Source organism: Hippoglossus hippoglossus, chromosome 17, assembly GCF_009819705.1.
Source record: "Hippoglossus hippoglossus isolate fHipHip1 chromosome 17, fHipHip1.pri, whole genome shotgun sequence".
In the NCBI taxonomy this organism is placed as follows: Eukaryota; Metazoa; Chordata; class Actinopteri; order Pleuronectiformes; family Pleuronectidae; genus Hippoglossus; species Hippoglossus hippoglossus.
In genome coordinates this window covers 11,228,422-11,238,896 of record NC_047167.1, presented here as the reverse complement: position 1 = coordinate 11,238,896, position 10,475 = coordinate 11,228,422, and the positions used below count along the sequence as shown (strand labels likewise).

The window sequence follows — 10,475 nt, the reverse complement described above, 5'->3', positions numbered from 1 at the left end:
AATTTTCTGTAAGGAGTCAGACACACGGGAGCCAAATTATTTAACATTTATTTGAAGAAGCAAATGAACAGCATCCATTCACCTTTACATAACGAAAATATACAATACACACATATGATTACATTAAGTATAGAGGTAAACCACATATCCTATAGATAATCCAGGATAATCCCACTTTTAGTCTCCCCACAGTCACAGTTACAAAAGGAAGGCATTGCCTCAGACGCAGCAGCTGTAATGAAGACACATGCAAAGCGGTTACACTTAAACACACAAAACGATTGTGCATAGTAAAGGTATCTTTTAAAGGCCAATAATACTTCTTTCATTTATATAGTGTTATAGCATTGGGACACTTATGGGTATGGGTGCTTAACAAACCATCACTGGGCCGCAATAAATGTCAGTACGCAGCAGTCAAGACAACTATTTCAGCTGTGACAGCCACAGCACACAAAAATTGATCTTAGTCCTTTGTTCCACGACATTAATCATCAACATTATACAAGCGACATAATAGCTCAACCTGAGCCCCTGACCCTCCGCTCCCCTCTCCTACTCCCGGCTTTTGATTTAGTATAATGAGGCATGAGAAGCCACACCTGAACCACACGGTTATTATTCAGCACAGCCAAACACTTCAGCCCAAAACGTAGCACGACTAACATATAGGACACATGCAAACATAACATTAGGAGGCACATACTATGATAACAAGGAGATTATTGCAGGGATGGACCAGGGGACCGGGCTCCAGAGGCACCATGGGATAGGGATGGGAGCAGATAATGAGGAAAGGGGGAAGGGGTACAGGGGGCAGGTGGTGAATAAAGACTAGTTGGGGGGATGGAGGGAGCATAATCCACTGCTGTGTGCCCTTCCCTGCTGAAAAGACCTGTCTGTTCCGCTCCCACTTTAAATAGAGATGGGAGAGATGAGTGGGGTGGGGGGGGGCGGTCTAACAAGGCGATCATGACAAGAGGAGAAAGTTGGCATTTTTCGGTGAAAAGAACAAACCCTCGCAGTTCATAGTCATGCTCGTAAATGGGCTTAAATGAAACTCAAACCAGCCATTGTGTAGAGGCCGCACTCGTTATTAGTAAACTCTGAACACAATAGTTGGGAGCGAGCGTTTTCTGTCAGGTCTGGTGCAGTTTCAGCCTGAAACGTGAGGGAGCCACAAAAAACAAGCCAAAACACATCAAATTCATTTACATGCTCCGAATTTTAGGTTAAGAGCACTAAAGCAGGAGCTTAATCCCAAATGCTGAGGGAGAAAATAAATCACAAGATTGAAAATTCACTGACAAACAGTCGAGTGAAAGCCAACAAAACACTGTGACTGACACTGCCAGCAGCATCACTAGAGGCTGAGAAAACAGAGGGGCTGATGCTTATGGCTTTGGTGTAATGCAAATAGGTCGGGGTGTGGGAAAATGATGTTGCGTTATTAAGTGAGCTGCACTGCGATGGACACAAATGTCTGCTTCTGTGAGGTAAATAAAAAGGAAAACACATGTTTACATATAGTTAAATGATAAACTTTGAGGCATTTTGTAAATAAGGCTGTATAAAATACCTTTTTGCTGACAAGCAGCAGCCATAAACAGTTTGGGAGTGTGTGCAGCCTTTCTCTAGTATTAAGAGATAAGAGGGTGGCGTGCACTGAAAAACAATGGTTGAAGTTTAGGTAAATAAACTAACTAACTAATACATGTAATTAAAAAGAAGTGTATTTATGGACCCTTACAGTCCTTCAGACATAGACCCTCAAACAACTTTTTGGTCTAAAATAAACTCAGCTAATATATATGTATATTAGGGCCGTGATTATATTCATTATCGCTTAATCTGCTGATTAATTTCTCGATTAAGCAATGTTTGGTCCATAAAATGTTCATATGAGTTTCCTGAACCCAAAGATGGACTCCTCTAATTTCTTATTTTGTCCATTAACTAAAGAGATTCACTTTACTGCTATTAAAGCAGCAAAGAAACCAGAAAATATTCACATAAGAAACTGAAATCAGAGAATTTACTTTTTCCATAAAAAAACAAAACCTCGTTGCAGCCCTAATGTCTACACATATATATTATAAGCCATGAGAACACCGCTCTAACAGCTAGAAATCTGTAGCACCAGCAGGTGTCAGCAGAGGATAGATTTGGACATCAACAAAAGGCGGCCTGTCCTCCATGTTGAGTCCACGATGTCGACAGTACAAACGCAGAGGCACAGTGGTGAAAAGTGGGAGTGTAGAAAACAGTGCTTAGAAAAATACATGCGTATACGTGCATGTGTGAAGTACCAATATCAGAAATACACAGAACAGTTCATATTGTGGATATAAAATAGTAATATAGGAATAAAGTAGTTGCACTTCTTAGTGTTTGTGGATACTGCCGAACAGGTTATTACAGATCTTGATCATTCTTCATCAGTCCTTTTGTTGGAGGTGTCGTGTACAAAGTGCACAGGTGCATAGAGATGGAATATAAAGATTCAGGATGTGGTATATGCACTCAGACGTCAGGTGATCATTTCTCTGGTTGAACATCCCTCCAGTCTTACCATCTTTAAAAATCCTTTCAATCTTATAATGAAAAAGCTTTGGTCAAATAACTCCTGGATTCAAAATAAGGTCCCTGTCTTGAGATGATTACCTTTAATTACAATAAACAAAAGATATTTTTTGGTTAATGAGAGTCAACAACCCTCTTATCATTCCCCCTTTCCATCCTCTGCCGTCCCCCTCTTGCCTTGCTGTATTTTAGTGCGTTATCGGCACCACCACTTCGACGTAGTTGTTGGGGAAGTATCCTGACTTTCCATGCAAGGTGCCCTCGAACCAGTTCTCATCGATTTGACTGACCAAGGTGATGATGTCACCCTCGTGGAAGCCCAGCTCACCTTCGTTCTCTGGTTCGAAGTCATACAGGGCTTTACAGCATGGCTCGGCTGCAGAAAGAAAAGGTGGAGAGATGCAAGGAGGGAGAGGGGAAAAAAAAGGAATTAATATATTCTCCTGTAAAAGGAGATCATAAGAGGAAGTGTGTCTCCAGTATGTTTTCCAGTAGGACTCTGGAATAGACCAGTGACAAGTGAAGTCATGAAACATGGAAGGTTTGGAAGTTAGTCATCAGTGGAGTAGGAGGTGGAGGAGAAGAATCCTTCTGAAGCTTAAGATCAAAATCAAGCTACTGATACTATGTGAACTAATTCATTCCAATCATAACGACCATTTTTCAGTGGACTGCAGAGGTGAATGACATTAGATTCACTCCCTGTAAAGTTAACCCAGTGGCAGTGATTTTTCTTAAGGTTCAGAAGTTTCAGTCTGGGAACAGGTTGTAAGATACATACAGTTCAGCAAAACCATGACTATGGGTAAAAATGGTTGTTATCATTTGTTTTAATTTGACTTTGAATTATCATTAAAATACCACAGTCACCGATCATTTATAACAACAACAAGAGAATGGTTTGCTAAAGCTTGTATGTCTCTACAGCTTGGTAAGACAGTAATGCTTATACTGACGAGCCCCATCTCGTTCTGAGATCCTGGCAGACACTGGACCCAACAAATACCCTTCAACAATGTTAGTGCAATAGTTGACACAGACAAGCGTGCACCCCTCTGCCACACGCATGTGCAACAGAGTGAGTGAAGGTGAGAGACGCATTGTAGTTCTGTGTTAAGTGACATCTTCATCTACCCACTCACGTGGCTTGCTCCTGACAGAGTTTCTTTGGAAGGAAGTACCATGATATTGTTCTGGATCTGGTTCATGTCACAAAGGAAAGACACATCAGTCGTAAAGAAGGATTGGACTTGCATCTATTCCTTCTCGGTGCAGGCCTGGCACACATACACATACAGATGTTCGAGAAAACTCACAAAGCTCTCACAGGATATGCTGTGTAAAATTTACCTGGAGAGTAAGCCGGAGGGTTTATTGCAGCAGGTGAGTATCCTCCGTTGGATGGCTCCAAGTCTCCATAGTCAAATTCTGGTCTGGGTTTGGGTACGTATTCACGTCTTGGACGGTTCTGAGCGTCATTCACCCTGAATACGAAAGAAGAAAGAAACATTATGTCTGAGCTTATAAGTAGGAGATGCACCGATTAATACAATTTCTAGTAAATTGTTAAAAGCAAAACCAACCTTATTTATTTTGTGATATTCGAAAGAAAGATTGATATTCTAATGGAAGAAAAACAGATTCTAACAGAATTGTCTGTGTCCAAAAAACCCCATTGTTTTCTAAATTGATATGATTCAGTAAAAAAAATATTTTAGCTCAGCATCAGTCACTGCTGCTGTTTGACATCCGTTACTTGTAATCAGATCAGTACAGGAAAAGAAGGCTGAATCATCCTGCGTCACAAGCCAGAGGACACATACAGAAGGCATGTCGTTTTCACAAAGCAGTCATGGCGCTGACCTTTCTCTCAGTTTGTCGGAAAGCTCCTCCAGGACCTGCGAGGCCTGTTTGTGGTACTGCAGCAGAGACTCCACAAAGGAGGACAGCTGACTCACCTGCTCCACCTACACACACACGCACACAGAAACTATTTTAGAAGGAGACCAAACACTGGAACAGCTCGGGTCTTTCAGTAAAAGGATCCAATGATTAATTGTTATCATTCCATTTCTTTTCATGTCTCTAATCTCAATCATTTGTTTATCACTACGGCACTTTATGTCAATCACGTCACTCAAAAGCCATGAAACACCTCATTATGACATAAACACAATAAAACAGGTTTAACTGGCCCACACTTAAGCACTTAAGAAAATAAGAATGCATGTCGCCTGACACATTCTGTCCTTTTGTCTGACTGAGAAGCTTAGAGCAGCGAACACCATGCGTTAACAATTGTTGTAGTCACAGAAATCAGTGTGAGTCAAGTCAGAGAGCGAGATACAAACACAGAGGAGAGACAAGCCGAGAGACAACAGGCCGAGAAAAATGTTGGGTAAAAAGAGGAGAGTGGAATATAAGAGAAAAAGTGTAAACACTGTTCAATTCTTAACAGAGATTGAGACTTTAAAAATATTGTAAAATGATGATGGTTAAAACGTAAAATGGATTAAACAAAAAAAAAGAAAGAGAAGATCAGGCTTTTTTAAAATTAGACACTCTCTCTCTGGAACAGGCATAAATAACAATATTGATAATAATACCATGAGACACCTTACAATTACTTTGGGATGGTTTAAATTGTGTTTTTTTTTCAGGGTGGTCCCAGGACAGTGGTAAAAAAGGTTATTCTGGAGGCCGGACAAGCAATAATATATTTTGTCTGTGTAATTATAACATATGTTAATTATATGATTATTGTGGCTAAAATAATTCAAAAATAACAATATTTTTGGAAAGAAAACACTGTCAGATTACTGTCAATCAAATTTAACTGTATAATGTGATTTGTTTGTTTTTCAAGCAGGATTACGCAAAAACCAATAAACAGATTTCCTTGAAACACGGTGGAAGGATTGGACTTGGGCCAAGAATGATATGTTTTTTTAACATTGTGAGATGTAAATATTGGTACATATGGTTCAATATGACTGCTGTTGCCTGTGTTCTTTCACCTAGTAGAATAACAAGGACAGACTCACTAACCTGACTGCACACGCATCTCTCAGTATATGACTCCATTACTAACGGGAATATTAATTTGGTTCAGTGTCATTAATAACAGTCAGTTTTACCGACTGTTGATGAAGGTAATGAAGGTAAACTGATGCATGTTTTTATATGAACTTATTGCATTAAAAACAGGTCTGACAGATCTTAGTGTGCTTAGTCTACAGGTCACTCACATCTGTTTCCAGCAGGTTATGCATGGAGCTCTCAGCCATCTCTTTGGACTCATGGAACTTCTCCAGGGACTGTCTGATCTCCTCATCCTGGATTTTACCTTGACGTTTCTTTTTATAATCGTAGTCCAGACGACGACCCTCCAGCTTCTTCAGGTGGTGCTGAGAGAGAGAGCGAGTTGGAAATGGGAGGATGAGGATTTTCAGATTTTCTCTTGTTTATAATCTTTTTTTAATTGCTATGCCATTAGTGTGATTCAAACACACATGCAGTTCAGCTGTCATGCATCTGGACTTCATATTACTGCAGCTGACACAGACTGTGGAGCTCATTGGTCAATGCCTGGACTCTACGTGCAGAAGCATACCGATGCTTTGATTCTACCTGAATGTCTTTGATATCCTTCTCAGCAACCGCCTGCAGTGGGTCAATAAAGTTCTGCTTCACGTCAATATCCAGAGAGTCCTTGACCTCAGCCATCCTCTTCATGGACTCCCCTATGTCTACAAGAGCCCCACCTGCAGAGCACACACAAGCACAAACATGCAAAACACCCGCATTAGACGGTGTGGGATATAATAACAATTACCAGCTCTGTGAGTAAGGTGGAAAACATGAAAAACTACAAGTGACGATTCAGATTATTTCTAACAATAGGAAAATAATTCATTTTTAACATGCACCATTATATTACACTACTGTAATCCAAGTTGATCTCCTTCTCTCCCCGACACCATCTTGCTTACCAAAGTTAGTGTCTTCGCCCATATCCCGTCCATACTTTGTCATGCACTCCCCCAGGAGGCCCTCAGGCTGTGGGTAGCCAGGACTATTCAGCTGTCCGCGCATTTTGGACACTGTGGTGAGCATGGAAAGCTTAGCTCTGGTTGCTGGGTTGGGCTGCAGATACTCCGATGTTTTATTGATGACTTCCACCACTGCTTTGCTGGTAATATCTGCTCTCTGGTGATACAAGTCGGGGAGAGACATTGATACCAGAGTGCATATACGGAGTTGTATGGCCTTTACACTATTTACAAGTGTGTAGGAGCTGTGATGGACACGATTTTACAGCCCAACATATGAGGATATTGTTACTCCACATGAACTATGTGCGTGGTCTTAAAAAGTTATGAATTACCCTCTCGAGGTCCCTGAAGTCTTCATCCAGTTTGGTTCCCTCTGCACCTCCAACCTTTTCGCTCATCAACTGTGATGACAGAGCAAACAGAGCAATGAGGCTGACTTCACTCATATTGTTCACTTGTCTCAATGTAAGATTATGAATACACACATTAATTACACGCATTTGCACTCCATCATGACAAACTGAATATTTACTTAATTATTTATTGTTTTTTCCAGTTAGTCTTCTTTTTTCCAGGTATCCACGTACAGAGTGAGGTCAACAACAGAACTGAATTTCTGGTTCTTGCACGGCAGGATCTTGTTTTCAAATAAGGTTAAACTTATACCTCCCTTTTGCTGTTTCCAAACTTTAAGGGGTATTTAATATCTTCCACCACTTTCTTTTTTCCAGGAATGCTCATGCCCATGTTTTCCATCTAAACTCTGCATCAGGGAACGAGTTCTGCAAACTAGACTTTCCTCTGCACTGAGAGTCTCGATTCATAAGGAATTATACTGAAGCGTTTTCCTCTTTTCCATCAGGTCAGCACACACACTGCAGTTTCCTACACTTCAACCATATCCATGGATACTTTTACTAAACACAGATGGTAACGTCATCTGGCTCTCACTCACAAATGCATATGCTCACTAACACATGGCGCATACATTCTCCATTTCTCATCAGACAAACAAACTCTAAAATCCTGCCCAGTTGTCTGGCAGGCCATACAGAGACTTGTTGCGCAAGTGTGCTTCTTTATTTGGTGCAGCTGTTAGCACCACATTGCACATAAAACCCTATGACCAGATGCATCAATCAATCTCTCCCCTTTATATAATGCACAGGCCTGGCAAGTGGCTCTTGTTCAAAGCACCTACTGCTACCTGGTTCATAGGACATAATACAGCACCATGCATTCCCAAATAATCAAGTCTAATGTACAGCATTTTAATTTCAACTACAATCGCACTCAGAGAGCATAAACCTCCACCAATGCCCCAAGCTACCCAAATGAAAACACATTTAAATTAACTAGATTCAAGTTCTGCGAGCTAGCTCAGGCAGCCAACTCGAGCTGTGCTGCGCCAATCATGTGACATACTGTACATCATGTGACATACCTCACTCTCCACAACCATCTATAATACACACCCACCTTATCAGGTGGTCTATTTAAGCAGAGACAAATTTCCCATCATCCCCTTTGCTTGCACTGCTGCTGCAGTATTGCTACCAGTTGCTTCAGCCCCTCCACCACCCCAGCATCCACCTGTAGGCTCCAACGGGGGGGTTACAAGTATTTGCTCATCACTCCCATCATTCCTGTGTAATCATATGGGGGAGTGATTAAGTTGGAGCCTAGACGGCTCTAAAACACTAAACCTGTTCTAATGCTGCAATAAATGTTTGAACGCGAGTTGTCTGACTGAACTAACTTACACAACTGATTATCCTCCCTTCACCCGTCCTCTATCATTTCACAGCCTGAATGCCACTTGTTGACCAGGCCTTGTGCTAAAGGAGGGCAGGATGTTCTGTATAGGACGGTTCTACATTTCACAGCTGAGAGCTCTACCGTGTCTCCCAATAGCTGAATTATTCATAGTGGGATTTGCCCAATACCAGTGCCAGAGTAAATTGTTCTAAAAGAATGAAAGATTTAAGATACAAAAGAATGTGAGATGCGTGTGCATTCAGATTCAGAAGTGTGTTTTTCTTGCTGTGTTGTCAACAGACTGACCACATCTGTGTCTCCTGGTGTACTTAGGTAGCTGGAAGCTGGTTTGGGCAGAGTACTCACATAAGTAGGATTCCTAAAAGGTACACACCCACAGAGCAGAAGTTATATTACAAAAAGAGAACCGGAAACACTTACAATTTAAAACAAGAAAAAACTACTTTGTAATTCATATGATGGTTTGCAACATTTGTTCCTGATTGACATCATAGATCTTTATGTAATTCAGAGATATGAACATTGACCAGCTACACGGGGGCGCCCACAGGTCAGCTAACTTCAACACAGGAAACACTTAAGAGATGACAGCATCGTCTATGAATCGTGCCACAGTGTCATGTTGTCACATGAGAACTATGGTGTCACCTCAACACAATTTTGTCTTCAGACAAGTGTTTTGAAAACGCTGGGTAATCCTGCACATAACAAACACCATCACCACTTTAGAGCATTAACACTTAGATCACAGCAAAACACAACAAAAACACACTCCTATAATCACACACACACACACCATCAGAGGATCCTTATTTATAACAATAGAAACTTTAACAGGTTAGCGTCCATCTTTAAGTTTGACTAACCTGGCTAATGCTAACTAACAACTAACCTACCTGCGACTAAATTAAAAACACTTGAAGGAAAGAAAATGCGTAAATACGTGCGTACTTTCCTGAAGTCGGCTGTAAATAGGTATTTTAAACGTTGTTTGGACTGTTACGCTCCTGACGTTAACTTGCCAAGTCTCCACATTAGCATTAGCTAGTTTCGGTGAAGGGTTAACTTTGACGTTACGTGTGAGCCACAACACACACACAGCACAGTTACTGGAGAGTTTAACAACACCATAACTAGTCGTTTACGTCTCAACGAGTTAAAGCACAGTGTTCAAACAAGACACCGCGTCTATCGCTTTCTTTTTCACGACGTTTTCCAGCTAGCCCGAAGCTAGCGCAGTTCAACTCCACATACTGTCAGCTAGCCTGTTTAGCTATCGGCTAGCGTTAGGAGGGTTGGCTAGTTTACCTGGCTCGCTTTGTAAAACTGCTTCTTGAATCCTGCGACGGACATCTTGCACCGTCTGTGTTGTTGCCACCTGGAACTCGGCGGAGGGGACGAGGTGTGTGTTTTATAATAGTCGACGTGGGTCTGTGGTTTACAACACAAACAGCAACAGAGCGGCGCGCCTGCAAACTTTGCACCGTGGATGAGAAAAACTTGCTAAGCAACCTCAGTTTCCTGGACCGGGCTGCGTGTGGGAGGCTCCATCCTGGTGGACTAAAGTGGGTCAACACACACACACACACCCACACGTTTGTGAGGACACTCATTGACGTGTGCCAGCCCCGACCTTAACCATCCAAACTAAATGCTGAACACTAACCTAATCCGGACCCTAACCCCAAGACCTAAAAGTCTTAACCCTCAAACATCCCATTGGAAAAGTGAGGACTGATCAAAATGTCCAGTGTAGTTTTGTCCTCACAAAGGTATAAGTACAGAAACACGCACACACACTTGCTGATTCTGTCTTTAGCTACTACCTTCTTTATGTTTATAATAAACAAAACAGCAAAACGACTTTTGAAAAAAAAATTCTATTTGTAGGACATTTGTAAAAGGTAACTAGCAATTTATAATGATGTAGCTCTGCAACTTAAAGGGATAGTTCACCCCAAAATGAAAATGTACTCATTATCTACTCACCACTATGCTGATGGAGGGGCGGGTGAAGCGTTCGAGTCCAATCCAATACAAATGAAGTAATAGTGACCA

General features: G+C 41.4%; 1 protein-coding gene across 2 annotated transcripts; it reads right to left on the bottom strand.

The window, feature by feature from the left end:
• Positions 1-31: 31 nt before the first annotated feature.
• Positions 32-10,012, bottom strand: LOC117778292 (endophilin-A2-like). Of its 2 annotated transcripts, XM_034613777.1 has the most exons (9): positions 9,726-9,973; positions 6,971-7,039; positions 6,576-6,792; positions 6,214-6,347; positions 5,832-5,990; positions 4,447-4,550; positions 3,934-4,067; positions 3,726-3,782; positions 32-2,959 (listed from the first exon to the last, which is right to left on the bottom strand). In XM_034613777.1, the coding sequence occupies exons 1-9, from the start codon at positions 9,768-9,770 to the stop codon at positions 2,772-2,774; spliced, it is 1,107 nt and encodes a 368-aa protein (XP_034469668.1). In that variant the 5' UTR covers positions 9,771-9,973; the 3' UTR covers positions 32-2,771. The 2 variants fall into 2 exon arrangements, with proteins under 2 accessions (XP_034469668.1, XP_034469669.1); XM_034613778.1 differs by lacking the exon at positions 3,726-3,782 and having other exon boundaries at positions 1,976-2,959; positions 9,726-10,012.
• Between the last annotated feature and the right edge of the window lie 463 nt (positions 10,013-10,475).